Below are 27,718 nucleotides of genomic sequence, written 5' to 3'. Positions count from 1 at the left end.
AACATGCTCGGGGGAGGGTTAGGGGGGCACTTCCTATGTAATGACTGATAGGGATGAGCCGCTGGAATAGGTCACTATTTCATGCTTCATGATATATGAAAAGGGTGAGAAATTCAGATTAAATATATCAATGGGTTGATATTATCACTTGCTGGATTATATCATAAGTATCTGAAACTAATTTAATGGTCGTATTTATTTTTTATGCGGCTAAACCACAGTGGTAAATGCATTAACTATTTGTCAAACCAATTAAACTCTATTTATTCAATGTGGTATGTCCACTGAGGTTAGTTGTAGATGCAATAAATCCAATCATCTTGACATTTCCAACTAATTAACATTGAAAGGTTTGTATACATGAAACATTTAAAGAAATTCCATAGCATAGTGTCTGCGTCCTTCGAGAGGGAACGGCAAAAAACTTTTCACCAGTGTTTAATAGATGTTGAACTCAGTAAAAGTGATACTATCTGAAGTGTTAATTACTACATTTATCTGACAAAACATATTTTATTGTCTTTTGAAATTGAAATTTCTTCATAATTGAAGATATATAAAAAGGGGCAAATAGAGGAAAGTTTTAAGAATCGTGACGGATTTATTGGAAAAGCAAGGTGTGATAAATGCGACTGCCTTGCTTCTAAACAAGAACGTGAAATGAGCGGGACCTCAAAAATTTTGTAAACTAATGTACAAGAAGATGAAAAATATTCAAATATATCTATAATGTCTATAGGTCTGTTTTTTGTTTATAAATATATGACAAGGTATATATTTTTGATAAACAAAATATATGAAAAGGGTGGGGTACTTGATGTCTCAGCTGCTCCCCCCTACCAAAAAAAGTTTGAAGTGTCCCCCCCCCGGGCCAACAGGTCTGCAGTGTAGCGCGAAATTCCCGCACCCTGTCTAGAGGCGTTCTTCAGCTGTCCCCTAAACAAATATATACTAGTTCAGTGATAATGAACGCCATACTAATTTCCAAAGTGTATACAAGAAACTAAATCTAAAATAATACAAGACTAACAAAGGCCAGAGAATCCTGACTTGGGACAGGCGCAAAAATGCGGCGGGGTTAAATATGTTTGTGAGATCTCAACCCTCCCCCTATACCTCTTACCAATGTAGAAAAGTAAACGCATAACAATACGCACATTAAAATGCAGTGCAAGAGAAGTCCGAGTCTGATGTCAGAAGATTTAACCAAAGAAAATAAACAAAATGACAATAATGCATAAATAACAACAGACTATTACCAATGTAATTTCAACTGATCGGGCGGAGCTAATGTTTAAACTTGCATGTGGACAGTCTATTTGAAGATGTGTGTGATAAGGATGATTGCCGTTATAATTAATACTGATTTCTAATCACCAATCAGTGTCATCAAAGGAATTTACAAAATAATGACTAGACATTTCATTGATGAGTTTATCCTAAAACACCTATCTATAGATGGACTGGTTTATTATGAGCGAGCCAGTTAAACTCCGCCAAGTCAGGTGAAATAAATACTCGTGTGTAAGAATAGAAAATCTTATTGTGTCACACTGCATAGGACATCATGCTGTTACGTATAAATGTTTCACGATTTCGTGCGCTCTTTATGTCATTTTACGTCTATATATATTTTTAACTCTATCAAATGATCAACTGATAAAATATTCTTATATACTAACGAATGACAGTCATGTATCTCACTATTGGATCGCGGAGGGTGGGGCGGTTCATAACAAGCTAGAAAACAAAGATGGTATCCAAATGACCACATGCTGGCGGAATTTCGTAACACTAAATCGGCAATTGTCAATATGCCGGGAACGACGTTATGATAACACAAAAAGGGATTGCCGCTTTATTTATCGTTCACAAAACTGCCCTCCGTCGAAATAGAATTTCGTCCCGAAATTTAAATAACTGCGAAATATTAAATCACTGTATACAATCAGACAAAATTTAAACATGCTACTGTTGTCTCAATAGAATATTAGAATTAAGATTTTTTTTGTCTAGATCACGAATATCCTGATATCACGACTGATGACACATATAATAGCAAAATTGTACCAACGGCATATAAAACAATTAGTAAAGTGACAAATAAGGAACATTTGAAAATTCAGGGGACCGAAATAACTCACGGCTAATTTTGGTCTTATTTTGAAGATAAATATAATATTCTTTCATTTAGGCATGTCGTAGAGTGCCAAATGGGTGCTGATTTTTTAAAACTGCGGTCAAAGGTCAAAAAGGGGGATTTTGAAGAATCGCAAATTTTAGACATTGTGGACAATTTCGCGGTTGTTTCTCATCTTAACTGAGATTTTTTTCGATAGAAGCATGCGCTAGGAATGCTGCACAAGTACAGCAAGTCATATTTATGTCTGACTTACAGAGATTAGTGATACATACCCTCGCTCTGGCGTGAATATAAAATTTTAATCCTGTCATCTACAATGTATGATGAGTTCATTTGCAACCACTGACCATGGGTCGATGCCACTGCTGGTGGAGGTTTTCTTTCCCCGAGGGAATCACCAGCCCAGTAGTCAGCGACTATGTATTGATTTCAGTTGATATGTTCATAATTATAGATTAACTGTTAACAAAACTTAGTAATTTTGAAAAAACTAAGGTTTCTCTACCTCAGGAATAGATTACCGTAGATGTTTTTGATGCGAGCGTTACTGATGAGTCTTTTTGAGACAAACGCGCGTCTGGCGTGCATATACAATTTTAATCCTGGTATCTATGGAGTTTATTTGCAACATGTAAGAAAATAAAACACATCTCTTTAGATAAGGAATTTATGGACAAAAATATTCATAACTAAGATTTAGCTACGCAATAATATATATGGCCAAATATAAAGTATTTGGGGGAAAGTTTTGTTAAAATGCCATAAAGAACAGAGTAGAAATAAGAACTGTAAGGTTAACACTCGGTTTATAATGTCATGAAAAAAATGATGAAATTCTTGGCTGATTATTTAAACTTAAAAGGATGTGAGAACTATAAAAATTAGTCTTTATGTTCATGAAACTATAGTATATGAAGTTTGTCTGTAAAATTTACATTTTTATAGGTAACATTTATATTTTCTTCTGTAGCATTTGCATTTTCTTTTGTAACATGTTACAGCAGTTCATGTACCATCTGGACATCGACCTTGTCCGTCGGTTTACCTTCATAACTTGCACTTGCCATATTACCTATATAAACATGCATGTCCTGCGTACTTGCTACCATGATCTTTTTGTTATCTGTCATTACCGGCTCTTCCATTGAATCTTTGGTCGACAAGTAATCACTACTTTCCGCTTCTTTGCCAATGATAATACCAGATGTGGTGGCCTTTTTCCCGAATCTGACTACTCCAACAGTTAGTCTTTTTTTGTCACACTCAATCCACTGACCATTAATCTGTAGGCTTTTCTGTGAACTAACTGTGATATTCATATCATCTATCAAGTCACAAACTAATAGCATATTGTAACCAATTGGTGCTACATAAACTGGCCACTTGAAGGTTTCACTTCCCACCTCTGCTCCAGTATCCATAACTACATTCTTCACAATTTTGTTAATAACCACGGAACATGCAATGCTAGCTGCTGTCACCCGATCAATGATAATATTCTCTTCTATCCTGCTGATCGGTTCTGCACTACCCAATATCTACTTCGGTGTGTTCTGTTAATAACAATATCAATTTTTAAAGAAGCAATTAAATAACAACAGTTAAAGATATGATTACAGTTGTGAATTGATTACCTTTTAAGAATGGTTTATTCAAAGGATCAACAAGGTTTAAAGAATCGTACTTGTAGGAAAATTTACGTACTTTATAAGAATCATCTCCGTAAAAATATGGATGTGATAACTTTTTTGTAATATTTTCTTCAGATCCTGCAAATATTTCAAATCGAACATGTATATGTATGCAAGATTTCAGCAAATATTGAAGGTGAGGACAAAACCCCGAATTAAATCATTATATTTGAACTTTCTAAAATACAAAAGCCAATTGGATGTTTTTTACTTTTTGAATAACCGCACATTGAAATGTGATAGTGCAAGTCTATGAACACGTATTCCTGTATCATTCCTCTATATCATAAGAATGTTAAGTTATAGAGACGGGAAAAATGACAAATTACGGTTTTGAGTTAACTTTTAGTTTTCATTATTGCATCTTGTGTTTTTTTGGACATTCATCAATTTATCTATTCAGTTTTAAATAAGACTACTCTCTTTTTTTTTCAAATGTTAAAATTAGGTATAAATTGTAACTAGTGAAGGCATATGGTCGTGACGTCTGCACTGTTTTGCGTGAAATCCTCTCGTAACTTCTTTTATGTGGTTTCCCCTATGCTACAGTCGTATATATCAATCAATTGTTATTCACAATTCATTTTGACCAAAAAGGTGCCAAAGTGTACCGTCTTATACGGGTAGAGTAAGCATTTATAAATAAATTTTACAACTTCGATTGTGCAACAGTGACATGTATGTATTGTTCTACAAACTGTTAGAAATAAAAAAATAAAAATACAGGTTTTCTCGTTTATACTGTAGCATTGATTTTGAACGTGTTTTTGTTATTTTTCATTTTCAGGAAGAAATTGCTTGTTGTTATTATGGGGCAATGTTGGTGCATCTCCGATAGAGTAACATGTTCTAAACGTACAGCTTTAAGGACAGCTTGGCAAATTTGTAAGATACAAAATCAGATGTGTTATATTCTTCTTCATAATTGCATGTTACATCTACATTTTACACAAACCTAATACATTGTATTCATAACACATGTGCATATGTTACAATGAATTTGTATAATCAGGGATAATGTAGAGTCCCTGATGTAGAATCACTAAAATAATCAGTGATTATAATGATTCCCTGAAAATGATCAGTGATTTTATATAATCACTGATAATTTTAATTATTATTCTACAAATTCCCTAATATTATTTCAAGAATTATCAATAATCAAACGCTTCAAAGATGATGAAACAAATTAACATAGACAAATCATTTTTGTCTTATTCCTTGAAACTATTTTAAGTAAACAGGTTTTATTCCTGATCTACTATGTGAATCTTTAGTTATGAGTTTTATATTTTATATTTTATTCAAGTGTCGAACGTCATTATGTCACTAACAGATAACTAAGTATTGCACATAATACGCATAGCTATATTAGAAAAAGAAAATGTGGTATAATTGCCAATGAGACAACTCTTCATGAAAGACCAAATGACTTAGAAATTAACGGCTATAAGTCACCGCATGGCCTTCAACCATGAACAAAACCCATACCGCATAGTCAACTATAAAAGGCCCTAAAAACACAAATGAAACAATTCAACAAGGAAAACGAACGGTTTAATTTATGTAACACATTGAACGAAAAAAAACATGAAACACAGCAACAAACGACAACCACTTAATTACAGGCTCCTGTCTTGGGAGAGGCACATACACACATAATTTGGTGGGTTAAACATGTAAGCAGATCCTAACCTGGGACAATGGTATTACAGTGCAACATAAAAACGAACTATGAAATGCAGTTGCAATCTGAATAAGTTATCTTCACATTATCAATCAATATTTACTTTCTCTGTCTTTTAAAATGATGCGGTATTATATAAGTTTGTTATCGCTCAACTCGGCCCAAAAAATTGAAGAGTTGGCTTAAAGCATAGTAGAAGATCTAACTGTTCAAACTCAGTTGGAAAGGCTTGACTTATCAGATCGTCAGGTTATCATTTTTTTACGATTTCTGAAAATACTTAATTTCCTTTGTATGAATTCACATTTCAATTCTTGAAATGGAACGGAAGAAAGAAACAAAACGACTTGGAATTTTGTAAAAATAGTAAGTCAATGTCGGCGTAGTTTTCAAATAACCCCTAATCATGTTTTAAAATATAAGAACTCATCGTGTAAATAGTGTCTTAAACAATTTTTTGTAAACTCATTTCTTTAACATTTACCATGAATCTTTTTGCTTTCTTACAGCATACAGCACTAATGTTGATAAGACAATTACTATGGAAGTTAAGACAGAAACGATACTTTGTTAGAATGGAGATGATCGATGAACAAAACATACTGATCTTACAGCATTAACAATCGCTTGTTTGTAAGTAATAATTGAATATACCGTCATACGTTCAATGTAATAGTCGGGCGTTTTGATTTGTCGGGTTTTATGTACTCCCCCTTATTTGATTCACCTTGAAGCTTTATATTTTTTTTTACTATACTTAACTGATGATATCAAATGAAGGAATCAGTAGTTACAGTTGGGTGCAGACCAAGCATTACATGTAGACGGGCCGAAAAAGTTAACGCGGCGTTTACTCGCGTGCACTTCATGTAAACGCCGCGTTAACTGTGCGTTAACTCAGAAATTGCAGTAGACATTAAAAGTAAACTGGCGTTTACTCTCGCGTTTACCTCTGCGTTAACACAAAAATGGCGCGTCTTCTAATTTTATAAAGAGTAAACGGGAGTGACTTTCGCGTTTACCTCCGCGTTAACGTGAAAAGATGCGCGTCTTCTATTTTCGTAAAAAGTAAACGCACGTTTACTGTTTGTAGTAAACGCGCGTTAACGCAGATTGTCATCGTATCCTGGATACAATGACCTAAAATATCAAATGAAAAGGTACATCAAAATTAAATGACCAACTGGTCATGTCCGCTTGACATATTGACGATTACAGTTAATTATAAATGTTATCACACATTTGCATTTAATTGAAAAATAATTGAAGTAAATTTCTTCGCAAATAAAAAGTTTAAGTATGTTTATTCAAATAACTTAATCCTCACCATAATCAAACAGTTTTCTCATCTAAGACAGTCTGACTCTTAAAACAAAATTATTTGATCTCATTAACCAAAACGGACCATATTTACCCTTTATCAAGTTATCTATTCAGTAGTGATTCAGTTATATATTTATGTCAAAATGTACCATATAATGCAATTGAAAGCAATTTTTGAACCAGCATGACCTCTTTTATTTAAAATATTGAATCGTAAACAAATTTCAGTAGTTTTCATTCCTCAGACTGACTGACCACTTAGTAAATGAGTTTAATCATGTTAATGTTTATGAAAGGATTGATGGTATAATACAAAAGGTAGAAATATTTGAATATTAGGACTTAAAAATTTTGTTCGCATCAATTTAGAGTGCCAGCATGTCCTTTTTTATACAAATTATTGAATCATAAACCAATTTCAGTAGTTTTCATACGTCAGTCACTGACCTATACTGTGAAAGTACTTTTATTCGTGGGGTACCAATTTTCGTGGTTTTCGTGGATGTCTTTATCCACGAATTTAAGTGTCCAACGAAATAAAACAGCCATTGTCCAAATCAAGACATGGAAAGATCCCCATGTATGTTTGAATACTGAAATGATCAAGAGCATATTTTGAATATCGTCAAATCTGAAAATACTTTAATAGCAGTCACAGAACTACACCTGCATACAAGATTGTACCCATTTTATCTTTAATAACCATAAACTGTACAACTTTTTCATCTTTTAATTCTCATAAAAAATATTTTCGATCGATGAAAGTCAGATTTCCGGTAATGATATGCTAGTATGATAAAGTTTTCATTTTATATCCCTATAGGTCTCGTACACATGGGAAATAATAATTTCATGCTGGGCTTGATTTTGATAAGAATTATTTGACAATTCAAAATACGTTTATAGCATTTGTTTATGTTACTGTTTCCTTTAGGTGACATGTTTATGGCCTAATTAACACCTTTCATTGTCTTTAATCTGTTGATCACTTTATCTTAGGTTAATTAGTGTTGTCAATACGATTTACACGGGTCAATGTTTACTTTACAATTTCCTTCAATCAATAATATTTGCAAACATCGTGTCTAAAGGCTTTATTTTTTTTCAATTATTATTAAGAAAATTAAGATCCACGAATTTAAAAACCCACGAACATGTAAATATTGCCTAAACCATGAAAATTGATACCCACGAATTAAAGTACTTTCACAGTATTAGAAAATTTAAGTCCACAATATTAAAATTGACAATATAAGCACTTCATTATGTTAATCTGTATATTTGCTAAGTAAATGAGTTATATTTTCATGTAAGGATTGATTGTATAATTAAAAAGGTAGCAATATTTGAATATTATGACTAAAAAGTTTTGTTCTCATCAATTTTAAGTTCCAGCATGTCCTTTTTTTATTCAAAATATTGAATCATAAACAAAATTCAGTAGTTTTCATACCTCAGACTGACTCATATAATAAAATTATTTGTCCGCAACAATCAAAATTGACCATAAGCTATTTATTATATAAGTCTATATAGCCATATGGTTAATGAGTTATATTTTCATGTAAGGATTGATTGTATTATATAAAAGGTGGCAATATTTGAATATTATGACTAAAAAAAATTGGTTCGCATCAATTTAGCATGTACTTTTTTTATACAAATTATTTAATCGTAAACCAATTTAAGTAGTTTTTATACCTCAGACTGACTCCTATTATAAAACTATTTGTTTCGCAATAACCAAAACTGACCATATTAGCATTTTATTATGTAAGTCTATATTGTCACATAGTAAATAAGTTATATTTTCATGTAAGGATTGATTGTATTATATAAAAGGTAGCAATATTTGAATATTATGACTTAAAAAATTGGTTTTGCATCAATTTAGCATGCCAGTAAGTACTTTTTTATACAAATCATTGAATTATAAACCAATTGATGTAGTTTTCATACCTCAGACTGACTCTTATTGAAAAATAATTTGTTTCGCAATAACTAAAACTGACCATATTAGCATTTTATTATGTAAATCTATATAGTCACATAGTAAATGACTTATATTTTCATGTAAGGATTGATTGTATTATATAAAAGGTAGCAATATTTGAAAATTATGACTAAAAAAAATTGGTTCACATCAATTTAGAGTTCCAGCACGTTCTTTTTTATACAAATTATTGAATCGTAAACCAATTAAGTAGTTTTCATACCTCAGACTGACTCGTATTATAAAATTATTTGTTTCGCAACAACCAAAACTGACCATATTAGCATTTTATAATGTAAATCTATATAGTCATATAGTAAATGAGTTATATTTTCATGTAAGGATTGATTTTATAATTAAAAAGGTTGCAATATTTGAATATTATGATTAAAACAATTTGTTCTCATCAAGTTTAAGTTCCAGCATGTCCTTTTTTTATTCAAAATATTGAATCGTAAACAAAATTCAGTAGTTTTCATACCTCAGACAGACTCATATAATAAAATCATTTGTCCGCAACAATCAAAATTGACCATATAAGCACTTTATTATATAAGTCTATATAGCCATATGGTGAATGAGTTATATTTTCATGTAAGGATTGATTGTATTATATAAAAGGGAGCAATGTTTGAATATTATGACAAAAAAAAATTGGTTTGCATCAATTTAGCGTGCCAGCGTGTACTTTTTTATACAAATTATTGAATCGTAAACCAATTGAAGTATTTTTCATACCTAAGACTGACTTGTTTTATAAAATTATTTGTTTCGCAATAACCAAAACTGACCATATTAGCATTTTATCATGTAAATCTTTATAGTCACATAGTAAATGCATTATATTTTCATGTAAGGATTGATTGTATTATATAAAAGGTAGCAATATTTGAATATTATGACTAAAAAAAATTGGTTCACATCAATTTAGAGTGCCAGCATGTACTTTTTTATCCAAATTATTGAATCGTAAACCAATTAAAGTATTTTTCATACCTAAGACTGACTTGTTTTATAAAATTATTTGTTTCGCAACAACAAAAACTGACCATATTAGCATTTTATTATGTAAATCTATATAGTCACATAGTAAATGAGTTAAATTTTCATGTAAGAATTGATTGTTTAATATAAAAGGTAGTCTTATTTGAATATAATGACTAAACAAATTGGTTCCCATCAATTTAGAGTGCCACAATGTCCTTTTTTTTATCCAAAATATTGAATCATAAACAAAATTCAGTAGTTTTCATACCTCAAACTGACTCATATAATAAAATTATTTGTTTCCCAACAACCAAAACTAACCATATTAGCATTTTATTATATAAATCTATATAGTCACATAGTAAATGAGTTATATTTTCATGTAAGAATTGATTGTATAATATGAAAGGTAGCAATATTTGAATATTATGACAAAACAATTTTGTTCGCATTAATTTACAGTGCCAGCATGTCCTTTTTTTTCTTCAAAAGATTGAATTGTAAACAAAATTCAGTAGTTTCCATACCTCAGCCCAGTAGCCAGTACTTCGGTACTGGCATGAAAATACGGATTTTTTGTGTTATTAAAATTTGCTGTTACAAAATATTAATATTAGAAATTATTATAAATTAAGGAATGTATCTCCCTCTTGCAAAGCTCTGATTCCTTTCACGGATTTGGCTATACTTTTTGGACCTTTTGGATTATAGCTCTTCATCTTTTATACAATAGTTATCAAAAGTACCAGGGTTATAATTTTATACGCCAGACGCGCGTTTCGTCTACACAAGACTCATCAGTGACGCTCAGATCGAAATAGTTAAAAAGCCAAATAAATACAAAGTTGAAGAGCATTGAGGACCCAAAATTCCAAAAAGTTGTGCCAAATACGGCTAAGGTAATCTACACCTGGGGTAAGAAAATCCTTAGTTTTTCGAAAAATTCAAAGTTTTGTAAACAGAAAATTTATAAAAATGACCATATAATTGATATTCATGTCAACACCGAATACAATATACAAGCTTTGGATTTCAAATATTTTGGCCACGAGCATCACTGAAGAGACATATATTGTCGAAATGCGCATCTGGTGCAAGAAAATTGGTACAGTTAATTTTATTATATCAAACTGACTCGTATTATATAATTATTTGTCCGCAACAACCAAAACTGACCATATTAGCACTTTATTGTGTAAATCTATATAGTGGCATAATAGAAGAGTTGTATTTTCATGTAAGGGTTGATTGTATAAATAGAACAGTAGCAATATTGGAACAGTATGAAAAAAAAATGGTTCACACCAATTTATAGTGTCACTATGTCCTTTTTTAAATTCAGTAGTTCTCATACCTCAGACTGACTCATTGATAAAACTATTTGTCCGCAACAACCATAACTGACCATATTAACACTTTTTCATGTAAATCTATATAGCTGCATAGTAAATGAGTTATATTTTCATTTAAGGATTGATTGTATTATATAAATCTGAAAGGTAGCAATATTTGAATATTATGACTAAAAAAAATTGTTCGCATCAATCATGTCAATTAAGAGTTCCACCATGTCCTTTTTTTATTCAAAATATTGAATTGAAACAAATTTCAGTCGTTTTCATACGACTGACTCGTTTATAAAATTATTTGTCCGCAACAACCAACACAGACCATATTAGCACTCTATATAGCTGAATAGTAAATGAGTTATATATCAATGTAAAGGATAGAAATCTCGATAGAAATATTTGAACATTTAAATTGACGGAATGGTACAAATGACCTACATACTTATGTTACACTTTATAAATATCCCTGTACAATTTACGTTTGATAATTTGTCAAAACAGAATCTTAAATCATGTTAATCCGAGACAAACGAGGGGAATTGCGAATAAAAAAAATGTATTAAATGCACCGAGTTATAGTTTATAGGAATTCGAAGAGACAATTAAAAATGGGGAAAGAAACACGTTAACCATGATGTTTATATCCCATCATATAAAAATATTTTTCTGATGTTTCGAGTTACCTTTCTGTCTGTTACGATATTTGTACATGTAACTTTTGAAAAGAAAATATAGGAAATCTGCTGATCAGTAAAAATAATGGACTGAATGGAACTGATTGTGTGTAATTGAATAAAATTTATATTCGAATTAAAAGAGTTTTTGAATTGTTCTGTTTTAAATCACATATACGTAAAATACAAAGACTAAAGGTCGTTTTTATGAAATAAATGTACAAATGAACTTGAAGTTTATTTCTAAATTTAGCCAATCAGTTAGCGCGAAAAGTAAACGCGTGTTTACTTTCAAGTGCACGTAAAAATACACTTTTAAAATATGTAGTAAACGCCCGTTCACTTTTAAGTGCACGTAAAAATAAATATAACGAATTCTGAAGTAAACGCCAGTTTATTACTGACTAAACGGACACAAAGTAAACGCCCGTTTACTCGGGTAGACATTAGAAATTTCCATTTCGACCGCGTTAACGTAATTATAGTAAACGGGCGTTTACTTGTAAACGGGAAATTTGAAGTTAACTAACGAAATATGTGCACGCGGCGTTAACTTGCGTTTTCTTTATGTAATGCTTGGTCTCTGCCCAACTGTAGCTGATAAACCTAACATACTTAACTGATGATATCGAATGAAGGCACCAGTAGTTTGGTGATAAACCTTATGAAATAATACAAATCATGGTAATAAACCAAAACGGAAGAATTTGCATAAACTTCAAAATGAGCGAGATTGTTTTACACTAGTCATTGTGGGATTCTTTATATGTTGCTGTTCGATGTTAGCCAAGCCTCTGTGTTGAAGGCTCTTCTTTGACCTATAACTGTTTACCTTTTAAACATTGTAAATTGGATGGGCAGTTGTGTCTTTGGCACTCATATCGCATTTTCTTATTCAAAAAGACCTGCGTCGACAGGATAATAGTCTCTTTCTATGCATGAATCAGCAGCCATGCATATCCCCACTTACCAAAAATGCCACCACAGAAAATAGGACACAATCGGTAACATGATAGATTAGACGACTATTGTGGCATCTAAATAAGGAAGACTGCAATATCATGATGCTAGGTTTGAGACATATATATATCGTATCAGTCAACGAATTCGTGATAATAATGGATTTTTTTTATGCAGAGTCGATTTCAGTCTACCGTACTCCATACTTCTTTAGACCAAATTTTATTTAAGAAGCCATGCTAATGAATGAATGAGGTCCGTATATATAGTTACATGCCCGAGTGTAATTTATCAATTGAGTTATGTAAACGCCATACGATGCTGTAAAGCATATATTGTTTTTCTTTGAAAAGGGAAGTTACTAATTTCACAGTTGAAATCATATCGTTTATTAGCAAACTCACAATTTTGACAAAGTAGTTTCATTGTGTCATGTAAAAATCTTATTACTGAATATGAATTATTACACTGTAGCTAGTTTGAGGTATACATAGGTTCAATCATACACATATTGAATAAAATATGAAACCTTAACCTTAAAATTAGGTTTTGCTGAAGTTTTATCATCTCCTTTAATAGTTGGAGCATAATCAATATAATTCCAAAATCGAATTCAGTAATGAATGTAAAAGACTCGAAATTGCAAAGCAGAACGCAATGTAAGATGGACAAAAGTACACAATACTAGGATAGGTAAAGCAATCTAACAAATTCAATTTAATAGTTGTTGACTGAAGAGAATAGGGTTTTAGTTTGAATTCACGTCATATATATGTATATGTTATCAGTATCTTCCATTGATTTGATTTGAAAAGGAAAAAATGGTGAAAAATTATTTCTTTTTTGTATATCCATGGCGACAATCTGCATTTATTTACAATACAATATTGCAAAATGGGGCGTGAAAATGTCACATATTCCCCCCAAATTTTGTATAAAATAGAACTTGAATGTCTTTGAGTGATAGGCTTTCTGAAACTGTTGACATTAATTTACCACATGATCAAATAAAACATGTAAAACATTGGTGTCTTCCGCCATTTTTCCGTCAAATTTCAACTAAAAGTTCGTGTGAATAAAAGTAGGAAACAAAAACATTACAATAATTGCCGGACAAATATTTTGTATGGATATGAAAATACGGACACTTATACAGAAAACATCCCATAATACATACATTACACAATCTTGATGTTCCTATAAACCCACTATGAAGAATATTTTGATTTTAGCTATCCACAAATGAATTTTAATGCACACTAGCGGTCATATTTGAAAAATCCACAGGGGCCGAAGCTTCAAATCTAACTGTGGTGTGGTACCTAAGGACTTTAGAAATTGTTTAGTCGAACGGTTCAAACAACGGCTATAAATCAATCTTTTAGAAGATGTTTCTGAGGTTCAGGTATTTAATAAAAAAAAAACGAGAGATTTTTAACGTGCTTAACTATGTGAAACAAAGGAGAGATCAGAAAATACATGTTGGCAAGGGAATAAAAACATGATGTAAATACTAAATAATTTGTTGAATCTTTAGCAAATACAGTTTACCTCTAATTGAACTGACATTTCAGGAAGAATGATGTTAAACTTGTTAAAAAATTGATAAAGAAAGGTGCAGATGTTAATTTAGTTGCCAGAGGAGATAGACATTTTGATTTTTATGAAAACAGCGCGCCACCCATATTGTATGCTGCGAACAACTGTAACGTCGACATTGTAAAACTTCTCATAGATGCAGGTAAGTGGTATATAATTCGGAATTTAGTGTTTGATTTTCGACCTAAGAGTTTAGATATCCCCTTTGTAGCCCCCGCCTTTATGTTTAAGTAAAAGTTACAAAGGCATTCATTTTATTTCATATTTACTGGAGATAAACAATTAAAATGTCTTCTTGGAAAAGAGTTGTTTCACACTCTGTGCTTAGTTTTGAATTCTAAATTTTTCTCTATTCTTAAATTTGGAAATACCTATCATTTGAGTGGTAGTTATTCCAATTGTACAGTTTTCAGTTAACACAAATATGCATGGCTTTTATAAAAGATTGTTATATATAGTATCTTGATCGTGATGTTTTATGCGAACTATGCTTATCTTTGAAATATTTGCAACATCACATAAAATTGCCCTTATAATGTAGAGAAACTGACGATTCAATATATCAAAATGTAATACTATATGTACACTGACTTAGATGTTGACTAATACATGTAAAAGCCACCGAAAGTTAAATCATTAGTGGTCTCCTAGACTTTACTGAATTTTGAGATAGGTAAAACAAAACATATCCTGGATATTTTCAAAGCTTATGAATGTGTTTATTTAAGTGTATTTTGCACTTTCAACATAACTTTAAGTTTTACGTTTTACACAAGAGGGCATCCAGGAACTGCACTTGTGTTTTTTAAATTATGATTTTGTATTAGAGTTGATTTTTTTTTAATTAGGCAAAACCAGCATAGTTCGTAAGGTATTCGGTATAGAATAGCATATAACATATATGACATAAAAATACTGTACCCAAGTACCTGTAGAAAATATTCAGCAAATCGAATGAAAGTCGTACATAAATTGCAGAGAAAAATATATGGGAAAAAGTAAAATCACAAAAAAAACGAACTACGAGAATATTCAAAACGGAAAGTCCCTAATCAAATGACAGAATCAAAAGCTCAAACACATCAAACTAATGGATAACAACTGTCATATTCCTGACTTGGGAACGACTGTAACATATATTAGCCTACATTCCAACAAATGATGCTATCTATATTTTGAACCAGCAAAACATGTTTGCCTTAATAATAAATAATAGTCTTATTTGACACTGAAATATTAAAATCGGAATTCCATATTTTTTTTATATATAAACCATGTTATGGTATCTACCTCTTTGATCCATCCAACGGTCACAAGTCTTTGCCTAATTATCTCTATATGCAACTACAATAAAACGGCTATATTTCCTGCATTACTTAATTTGATCTCACTGTTCTTATTCTGCCAAATATTCTTCCAACATATGGGAACATTTACAAAGTCATTCATTAAATCATATTTATATACCTATATGGAGTTATTTTCTTTCAGAACGTCAGGTCATTCTTTTTCAGAATCAACCCGGACGATACCATGTTTCAATGGTATATGCTCCAAGGCATAAAATAATGACCTGTGTAAGGTCATTATTTTCCTTGAGAAACATGCAATCTATGATTTACTTCAAAATTTTATTCGTCTAATAGTTTTTTGTTGCCTATTTGGAAATTTAGTTTCTAAAGTTCAACCGATGATAGATGTAAAAGATACCGTCATTGTAGACCCGCAATTTAATTTTAGAAACACATAACGTGAAGTTTTGTTGATTTATCGCTATAATAAAGAAACATTATCATATAGGTCAGAAGAATTTTAATGTAGACTTTCATAAAATAAATCCAGATTTAATATATTCGTGTGTAAGATTTTGAAAATCTTATTGAGTCAAACTGAATAGGTTGATTGCTTAACGTCCAGTGGCAAATATTTCATGCATGTTCAGAACGAGACACACTGAATATGAAATCATACTGTGACCTACATGTATTTATATTCGTCTTCGTGTCAGTTCGTAACTTTTTATTTCATATTTACTGGAGATAAACAATTAAAATGTCTTCTTGGAAAAGAGTTGTTTCACACTCTGTGCTTAGTTTTGAATTCTAAATTTTTCTCTATTCTTAAGTTTGGAAATACCTATCATTTGAGTGGTAGTTATTCCAATTGTACAGTTTTCAGTTAACACAAATATGCATGGCTTTTATAAAAGATTGTTATAGATAGTATCTTGATCATGATGTTTTATGAGAACTATGCTTATCTTTGAAATATTAGCAACATCACATAAAATTGCCCTTAGAATGTAGAGAAACTGACGATTCAATATAACAAAATGTAATACTATATGTACACTGACTTAGATGTTGACTAATACATGTAAAAGCCACCGAAAGTTAAATCATTAGTAGTCTCCTAGACTTTACTGAATTTTGAGATAGGTAAAACAAAACATATCCTGGATATTTTCAAAGCTTATGAATGTGTTTATTTAAGTGTATTTTGCACTTTCAACATAACTTTAAGTTTTACGTTTTACACAAGAGGGCATCCAGGAACTGCACTTGTGTTTTTTAAATTAGGATTTTGTATAAGGGTTGATTTTTTTTAATTAGGCAAGACCAGCATAGTTCGTAAGGTATTCGGTATAGAATAGCATATAACATATATGACATAAAAATACTGTACCCAAGTACCTGTAGAAAATATTCAGCAAATCGAATGAAAGTCGTACATAAATTGCAGAGAAAAATATATGGGAAAAAGTAAAATCACAAAAAAAAACGAACTACGAGAATATTCAAAACGGAAAGTCCCTAATCAAATGACAGAATCAAAAGCTCAAACACATCAAACTAATGGATAACAACTGTCATATTCCTGACTTGGGAACGACTGTAACATATATTAGCCTACATTCCAACAAATGATGCTATCTATATTTTGAACCAGCAAAACATGTTTGCCTTAATAATAAATAATAGTCTTATTTGACACTGAAATATTAAAATCGGAATTCCATATTTTTTTTATATATAAACCATGTTATGGTATCTACCTCTTTGATCCATCCAACGGTCACAAGTCTTTGCCTAATTATCTCTATATGCAACTACAATAAAACGGCTATATTTCCTGCATTACTTAATTTGATCTCACTGTTCTTATTCTGCCAAATATTCTTCCAACATATGGGAACATTTACAAAGTCATTCATTAAATCATATTTATATACCTATATGGAGTTATTTTCTTTCAGAACGTCAGGTCATTCTTTTTCAGAATCAACCCGGACGATACCATGTTTCAATGGTATATGCTCCAAGGCATAAAATAATGACCTGTGTAAGGTCATTATTTTCCTTGAGAAACATGCAATCTATGATTTACTTCAAAATTTTATTCGTCTAATAGTTTTTTGTTGCCTATTTGGAAATTTAGTTTCTAAAGTTCAACCGATGATAGATGTAAAAGAAACCGTCATTGTAGACCCGCAATTTAATTTTAGAAACACATAACGTGAAGTTTTGTTGATTTATCGCTATAATAAAGAAACATTATCATATAGGTCAGAAGAATTTTAATGTAGACTTTCATAAAATAAATCCAGATTTAATATATTCGTGTGTAAGATTTTGAAAATCTTATTGAGTCAAACTGAATAGGTTGATTGCTTAACGTCCAGTGGCAAATATTTCATGCATGTTCAGAACGAGACACACTGAATATGAAATCATACTGTGACCTACATGTATTTATATTCGTCTTCGTGTCAGTTCGTAACTTTTTATTTCATATTTACTGGAGATAAACAATTAAAATGTCTTCTTGGAAAAGAGTTGTTTCACACTCTGTGCTTAGTTTTGAATTCTAAATTTTTCTCTATTCTTAAGTTTGGAAATACCTATCATTTGAGTGGTAGTTATTCCAATTGTACAGTTTTCAGTTAACACAAATATGCATGGCTTTTATAAAAGATTGTTATAGATAGTATCTTGATCATGATGTTTTATGAGAACTATGCTTATCTTTGAAATATTAGCAACATCACATAAAATTGCCCTTAGAATGTAGAGAAACTGACGATTCAATATAACAAAATGTAATACTATATGTACACTGACTTAGATGTTGACTAATACATGTAAAAGCCACCGAAAGTTAAATCATTAGTAGTCTCCTAGACTTTACTGAATTTTGAGATAGGTAAAACAAAACATATCCTGGATATTTTCAAAGCTTATGAATGTGTTTATTTAAGTGTATTTTGCACTTTCAACATAACTTTAAGTTTTACGTTTTACACAAGAGGGCATCCAGGAACTGCACTTGTGTTTTTTAAATTAGGATTTTGTATAAGGGTTGATTTTTTTTAATTAGGCAAGACCAGCATAGTTCGTAAGGTATTCGGTATAGAATAGCATATAACATATATGACATAAAAATACTGTACCCAAGTACCTGTAGAAAATATTCAGCAAATCGAATGAAAGTCGTACATAAATTGCAGAGAAAAATATATGGGAAAAAGTAAAATCACAAAAAAAAACGAACTACGAGAATATTCAAAACGGAAAGTCCCTAATCAAATGACAGAATCAAAAGCTCAAACACATCAAACTAATGGATAACAACTGTCATATTCCTGACTTGGGAACGACTGTAACATATATTAGCCTACATTCCAACAAATGATGCTATCTATATTTTGAACCAGCAAAACATGTTTGCCTTAATAATAAATAATAGTCTTATTTGACACTGAAGTATTAAAATCGGAATTCCATATTTTATTTATATATAAACCATGTTATGGTGTCTACCTCTTTGATCCATCCAACGGTCACAAGTCTTTGCCTAATTATCTCTATATGCAACTACAATAAAACGGCTATATTTCCTGCATTACTTAATTTGATCTCACTGTTCTTATTCTGCCAAATATTCTTCCAACATATGGGAACATTTACAAAGTCATTCATTAAATCATATTTATATACCTATATGGAGTTATTTTCTTTCAGAACGTCAGGTCATTCTTTTTCAGAATCAACCCGGACGATACCATGTTTCAATGGTATATGCTCCAAGGCATACAATAATGACCTGTGTAAGGTCATTATTTTCCTTGAGAAACATGCAATCTATGATTTACTTCAAAATTTTATTCGTCTAATAGTTTTTTGTTGCCTATATGGAAATTTAGTTTCTAAAGTTCAACCGATGATAGATGTAAAAGAAACCGTCATTGTAGACCCGCAATTTAATTTTAGAAACACATAACGTGAAGTTTTATTGATTTATCGCTATAATAAAGAAACATTATCATATAGGTCAGAAGAATTTTAATGTAGACTTTCATAAAATAAATCCAGATTTAATATATTCGTGTGTAAGATTTTGAAAATCTTATTGAGTCAAACTGAATAGGTTGATTGCTTAACGTCCAGTGGCAAATATTTCATACATGTTCAGAACGAGACACACTGAATATGAAATCATACTGTGACCTACATGTATTTATATTCGTCTTCGTGTCAGTTCGTAACTTTTTAAAATTTATGTATACCTTTTACTCTATCAAATGATCAACTAATAAAATAATCTTATATTCTATTGAATAACATTAACGTAACTCACGAAAGGGTCGGGTGCGGAGGGTCTATAATTTTATCCTGATTATCTTTTAATAAAATGTATTGCTATTCGAAAGACAATCTTTCTGAATTTTTCATTCGATTCAGGTAAAATGGTTAAATAAATAACAACTTTTCCGCGATAGTAATAACATAACAAAACGAAAAAAATAACCATACCCTCCCCCTTTTCCATATGCTAAGTGATACAATAAATAACTTACAATGTGTCTTGTATTTGTCATACACCGTTATCGGATGGTAACAATACATTTGTGTCTTACTTCATGCAGTTACAGTAATATTTTTATTGTGTATGGATAACAATTTTTAAAAGGTTTATATCTAAGTTATTTAGTGAGTTTTATTTCTCATTTTAAATGATCCGCAGGGCGTATTAAAACCTGAACGCATTAGAAAGGAATATCCCACTTTAGTGTTGTCGGTAAAAAAGGATACTAAATTTTACAAATCTTTATAAAATTAATATTTTTTGACGGTATATAAGTCAGATAATGCATATTTTAAGGATTTTCTTGTCGTAAAACACACAGAGGGGTGTCAGGATTGTTCAAAGAAAGACCTCCCTCCGGTCGGTCTTTCATTTGATCAATCCTGACACCCCTCGGTGTGTTCTACGACAAGAAAAACCTTAAAATATGCATTATCTATAACGTAGTATACAACTTTGAAGGAGTGGACATTAACAAATTCCAGGGAATTCCACAAGATATCAATTTACAGGAACCACCTGACGTACGTGCAATCATTTATCCAACATGTCTGAGTAGATGGCAGGATTTTGGATTTACAAGACTTTCCTGTGGTCCACATATGCTTTTAAAAGTACTCGAGCATTATTTAAACGCTGGCGTGAAACTTAACACTACATCTTGGGGACCATGTCTCTTTTTAGGGTAAGTGTTTTTTTGGATTACACTTTTTTTAAGTACGTAGTTCTGTCGAGTTTTTCAAATTAACATATAATAAAAGTATGTTCATTTTGGTATTTAGATGTTTTGTTTAAATTTTATTCATTTAATCCAGGTTATAAGCCTGGTACGTTTGATAAGTAATTATAGAATTGGGAATGTACTACGGAGAGAGGAGGAAATTATACACGGGCGATTTGAATCCGGAATTGAATATACTGACAGTTTTTGTATTTTAGTCCAAATCGAACTGGAGTATACAATGCGACTTGTTGTTATCAAATAATTTGTTTCTATGTATGTTGGCGGTTTTTTTTCCGTTGCACTTCAGTGTTTCTGTACGTTGTTCCATTGTTTTCCTCTTAGAGTTGTTATGTTTCCGTCGATTTTAGTTTGTTACTCGGATTTGTTTTCTCTCAATCGATTTATGACTTTTGAACAGCGGTGTATTATTATTGCCTTCATTTAGCCTAACCCTCCGCTTAAATGGCAATATTAAAGATATAGCTGAAATTAACAACACTACGTGACAGTTCAAACAAACGCAATAACCCTGAATAAGTTAATAAAATGTAAGAAAAACATGTAAATACCAATACGAATTACTTCTTATCAAAACAATAGTTTTGCCAAAAAAGCACGCCCATCTTTGAACAGAAAAAGAGTTTTATTTGGTATATACAAAAAAAAAGAGGTAACAATCAAAACATAGTTTGCCTATATGCAAAGAAATATACTTGAGACATAAAACATTTTTTTCAACTAAAACAAGTTGTAGAACAATAATTAAACAAGTAAGCCTGTGTTAGGATGCTAACACAAAAGTCGCCAAAACGGACCCCAAATCATTGTTCTGCGGTATCCATGATGCCGCATAACGTGTGTGGAATGTCTCATTAAATATAAAGGATTTTCAGATTTATCATATTTTTGCCGTTTCCATGGTTACAAAAGTACAATATTAATATTCTTTTTAGAGGTGACGTTGGACAGACAACACGTGTATATATTGACGGAGCGGCGTATTAACTGTTCAATTTATTCTTCAATAGCTCGCGTATCATACAATACATGTAACTTATCGTATACAATTTAATTACATGTTTATCGATTGATTTCAGCTAATGTGTATATTTTAGCAGGTGTGTCATTCACGAATATGTACTTTAACGCAAATGCAGAAATGTCAGTAATTTGTACTCTGAGTGTTTCTCGTTCTCTCAGTGGCGATTTTCTCGCTTTAAAGCACATTAAACATAATACATATTTTTATTCTAGAATATTCTAGTACATGTTAGCAGTACAGCATTGCATGTGACCATATGCACATACTCCTAATTACGATTTCCGTGGAATTGTTACATTTTAAAAGAAAATGCAGCTTAAATGCATTTTCCCATAGGGTCAATGTTAAACTTTTGTCCAGTTTGCATGGCAATGACAGCCATTTTGAAAATTCCAAGTACTGTTGGTACCTCGGGGCACCACTACCAACATTTACATAAACTTTCAAGACTTTGCCTCTTATAACGAAAGATTTAAAATTTTGATTTTATTTTTACATTTTTGTAGTTTCCATGGTAACGGCGGCCATTTTTTACCATTCCATTATCTCTTGCAAAACTTCACATGGCGGTTCATATTATGGTATAGTTCCATCAACATTGGTCTGACCAATTACGAGAAATAGCGTGGACAAAATGTGTGGAAGAATAAAAAGAAAAAGAAACTCCGTTGAGGGTGCCATAAAATAATAATAAGACAAAAAGAAACGAACAATAACAATATGTCACCCCAACTCCGTTGAGGGTGCCATAATAATAAGAAACGATACAAAAACAATAAGTCCCCAAAACTCCGTTTTGGTGACTTAATAATAATAAGAAACGGAACAAAAACATAAAGTCCCCAAAACTCCGTTTTGGCGACTTAATAAGTTAGAAGCGTATTTGGTTTATTTCTTATACGGATTTTCACGTATTGTAAGCTTATACAATAAGTGTCATATCAAAGTAAGAAAACGAAGCGAAAAACAGGATCTTTTTTATAATTTTAATAGTAATTTCCGTCTCTTTATTTCAATTATAAAAAAATTAAAAAAACTCGCTATAAATTGCATGCGTCAGCACTGCTTTTCTGAATTTACCTTCATTAAGAACGCTCAATGCCGACTTTTTGAAAGCAAAGGCTGTAAGAGAACCATCTGAGAACTTTGTCTGAGGGAGTTTCTAAATAATTTAAAAACTATATCTTTCTTTTATATATTTCAGGAGAGGCAAGGTTTATGAAGCAAATCAGCCAACTACCTTAGAAATATGCGAACCGTGGTTTATTTGTACAACAGCAATACTGTTACTACAACATGGAGTGGATCCGAAATTGTACAGATTTATAGATGTTTCACGTCAACAAGAGTAACACTGCATTTCCGCTCGACAAGAGAACTACTGTATTGATAAAAAGACATTTTTTGCAACATTTTTAGCTGCTGGATATGATCTTACCGTATCTGATATGAATCGCTATGAAAATGATCCCTTTAAGAGTGACCCTGACTATCAAATAGTGAACGACTTTGGAAGAACGCCAAGGTTAAAGCACCTTGCTCGAACACAAATTCGGAAACATATCAGATCCGTAAATGAAGATACATCTGTATTGCCGATTATCGACAAGTTAACACTTCCAACGGTTCTTAAAGATTTTTTAAAATTATATGACGTCAGTCCTGTCGATTTGTCGTCAATTGTTTGCACTAGTAGCACGATTTCAGTCTGAAACGGTCATTTTGGTCTGATCACATCTTGATTGACTGAATTTACTGCTAGAAAAATTCGTCTAGACATTTAAGATCGTTTAGTCGCCGTTCAGATCGATAGCCTCATCAGGTAAATCAGTTCGTTAAGACATGTCAAGACGGAAAAGACTGAATCGTCTAGCGGGTTGTTTAGACCCGTTAAGATCGTGTCAGACCAAAACAGACCATGGATACAAAATTACGTTCAAAATGTTCAGACCCTGTTTAGATCCGTTGAGTATACCGGTTTGATAACACGAGTTGCACCCCTTCTACTCGATAATGCATTTTAGATTAATATGTATATATGTTTTTTTAATATTAGGATTTGTTTGAAGTATATTTTGATTAATTAAAAAAAAAAAAATCTTCTGTTGATTCTTTATTTCTTTTCTTGTTTTGTCGAGGAACTAATAAATTATTCGTCTATATATATTGTTTATTTTTTTAATAAATGTTAGTTTATATAAATATATATTGGTAATTAAATGCAAGGACGTATGTTAATTGTATACACACCAGAATGTATGCCATAAACCTTAAAATGTTGTGAAGACCGGTGAAAATATTTTTCGTATTTGAAGATTAGTAACGGAAAATCCTAAACGTAACCTAAAAAAGTTAAGGATCCACAGAAATGCAGCGGATGCAAATTAACACATGCATATTTTTGTTTTATGTATGACATTTGCTTTAATTCATTTTCTGTTGATATATGTCCTAGTTAACCGTTGAAGCTGTTGCTTTTTGTTTGCATGTTTAATTTTTTTAGTGCGATTTACTCTATTTAAGTTGGAAAAAAATATTCCCGACATCCGGAAATTCGAAAATGACTTATCGGATCCCGAAACCTGATCATCATACTGCATTCATTCAGTCTCTGTCGGGACGGTGTTAAAGTATCACCGTATAGAATTTTTCATTCAAACAATGTATCCTTATAATATTTATTTTCTAATCCATATGATAGGTATAGTGTACATAGTATATATATAAATATGGCGTTAATTCACACAAAATCTGTTTTAGTTAAAATGGTCGGGTTCGATGGCACGTGCTAGTAATCAACCGGGTCAACAGGTAACAAAATCAATGATCCGTAACGTAAGAAAGTACATGCCTATTATATATTACAATTACTCTCATCATCATTCTTAATAGAAAGGTGCCGTAGGGCTGAACGTTAATAAAGAATTAATGAATTTGTGTATACACGTATTAGTGATGTCTGGTCGTCAGTTTTTAATATACATGCTTATGTTTTCAAGTTTTTAAATTGAGCAAAAAACATGAACTGTTCGGAAGCCGTTTGTTAAGTATTCAAAAGAAACTTTTCGCTTCTCTACTTATATAGTTTAGAGAGTATTCCTTTAAATTGTGTCAGTTAAATAAAGTAGTGTGTATTTGTATTCTATTTATTTTGCTAATTGTATCATTATAATATACATTTTGTATTTCACTACTATATATACTATAAGTTGTAGTGTGATTGATTGTTGGTTGTTTAAAGTCCAGTGGCAAATATTTCATGCATTTTCAGGACCAGCTGTAAGTTAAAGACATATATGGAACTCACCGGTGTATTTTTCTCGTGTTAAAATAGGTAAAAGAATAATTAATTTCTTAAATATCGAAACATAAAGGAGGCAAGGCGCATGGATTACCCGCACTTATCAGTTCTTTTCTCTGTTTTGTCTTTAAAAAATAATGCTATTTTTTTTTATATGTTTATATAATTTACAATAACTGCGCGCGGTGTATTCGTGCTGTCAGACGAAAGATAAATGTGTGCCCTTTGATATTCGTCACCAATTTGTCAATTTTTACATAGATGACAAACACGGTTTTCTCTCAGTACATTTTGCCATCTTCTTGTTTCAATAGGCAATTTGTTATTGGTCGTTCGAAATCGGCAAAGAACAACGGCGTCTTTAAAGTTCAAAATGTTAAAATATTTCTCAAATTCCCAGTTTTTCTTAAAAATTTTGACGAATTTTAAATTCATGAATTTCAATTCTGAAGAAACTGGTCTAACAGTCTTTGCTTTATTACAGTTTTTAACCAATCTTTATCCATAAAATTTTGTACAGAATGAAGGATGCAAGTCCAAGCTTTTAATTAAAATGGTCATTAAATAGACACACAAATAAAAGAACAAGTGTGAGTGTTGGAATGACATATACAATATATCACAATGTGCATTGTCGAAGAAGTTAAATTTGATTTTACGTTGGTAACTGGACAAAATTGAAGAGAGGCAGCCCAATCTTTTCTCCTTTTTATTACGAGTACAAATAAACTGTTCTTAGTTATTTCGTAAAGCATTTCCTTAAAATAATAAAATCGCGCGTGATCTAACAAATACTCACATTGCAGTGTACTATACTGCTTTCGATACAAATTATATCAAATTATAGAGCAGTATAACGGCTCCAACTCAAAATTTGAACCCTTCTATGTTGGGGGTTGGGTCTACCATTTAGTTTGAGAGCTCCAATCATACAAGTTGTTTCACCCTTTTTATTGTGATGATTGGGAATTTGCATTAAGCCGTTGGTCACGTGCCGAGTGACACACGCTGATTTAAAAGTCATTTAATTTTACAATTACTATAGCTATTGATACCATATATTTGAATTATATACTAATATTCTCTTATATCCATGTTCCCTGGGGCCTTAAAACGTCGTTTCAGTGAGAGCCATTAGTTCTAAAACTTTCTTCTTAGTGTACTAAGAAATGCTTTAAAGATTAAAGCCTGTATTATACACTAACAACTACCAAAGGCTGATAATTATGGCATCGAATCATTTGTAACTCGTACACAAAATATTCACACTGTTGTTTGCTAAATATGGACTATGGTATATAAAAGCGACGTAATCGTAAAGATAGATATACGAAGATGTGCATTGCATATGTGGTATGCGTGCCAATGAGTCAAAAATATTATTTAGTTGTACAATAATTGGCTGTTTGGCAACAAAATAGTTCCATGTTTTTAAAATCAAAGGTTTTGGCATCTTCGCTAGCCAAATGGTTACGATCCACTCTGGAGAGCGGGCGTTGATCGTGACCCTTAGCTAACGAATATGAGGTTTTGGATGTCTTCGATTTCACCGTACCTGGTGTAAAATTGTCCCTGACTATACCGAACGTTGACTTATTATACGAGCTAACCAATATCACACGTACAGTTCTTACAAGCATGGCCCGTGTTATTACTTATAATGCCATACAGCTAGTTTTGTTTTATCTACAATTATGTATCTTGTATTCGTTATTTTTTTTTTATCTACTAGTATTTAGTTATTGCTTGACCCACTCAGAGTTCTAGGTCGCGAAAAAGCTTTCCCTGAACTAGTCTATTGGGAAAACTTCTAGGTATGTTGGTACTAAATGCTCCTCAACTTCGTACTTTATTTGGCCTCCTTTGAATTTTTGATTCGGGGGCCGTGACTAATGAGTCTTTTTTTTTAGACGTCTTCCGCGCGAAAATATATGATGAGTTTATATACCATTGTGTCAATAGAGAGAAATTTCTTTGATTAAAACACACTCGGGAATAGCAAAACAGTTTTCCAAAAGAGTAGTGGGAACTTTACTGATTTTTTTTTATCATATACTAGTATATTTCTGATAGTTTTCCCGACCTCTCCACCTATTTTCAAACTTGAAAGGAGACCTCTTTCTGCGGCATGAGTCTGGAACATGTACACATGGCAGTTGCAAGTAATAGCTATATAAATATAAAAGAGAAGATGTGGTATGATTGCGAATGAGACAACTGTCCACAAGAAACCAAAATTACACAGACATTAACAACTATATGTCACCGTACGGCCGTCAACAATGAGCAAAGCCCATACCGCATAGTCAGCTATAAAATGCATTTCAAAGATACCATAATTAGAATAAAAGGTTATAGAGTATAACGTACTTACAAAATA

The 27,718-nt window shown here is 31.7% G+C and overlaps 1 protein-coding gene across 1 annotated transcript; it reads left to right on the top strand.

Annotated features, from left to right (window-relative positions):
* The first annotated feature begins 13,262 nt into the window (after positions 1 to 13,262).
* Positions 13,263 to 23,719, top strand: LOC134727389 (uncharacterized). The gene is made up of 5 exons (XM_063591767.1): positions 13,263 to 13,291; positions 14,382 to 14,548; positions 15,255 to 15,277; positions 20,682 to 20,956; positions 23,242 to 23,719. The coding sequence occupies exons 1-5, from the start codon at positions 13,263 to 13,265 to the stop codon at positions 23,387 to 23,389; spliced, it is 642 nt and encodes a 213-aa protein (XP_063447837.1). The 3' UTR covers positions 23,390 to 23,719.
* The last annotated feature ends 3,999 nt before the right edge of the window (positions 23,720 to 27,718 follow it).

The sequence above is a fragment of the Mytilus trossulus genome, chromosome 8 (genome assembly GCF_036588685.1).
Source record: "Mytilus trossulus isolate FHL-02 chromosome 8, PNRI_Mtr1.1.1.hap1, whole genome shotgun sequence".
In the NCBI taxonomy this organism is placed as follows: Eukaryota; Metazoa; Mollusca; class Bivalvia; order Mytilida; family Mytilidae; genus Mytilus; species Mytilus trossulus.
Note: the sequence above shows the minus strand (reverse complement) of the source record. Positions and strands in the feature narration are given on the sequence as shown.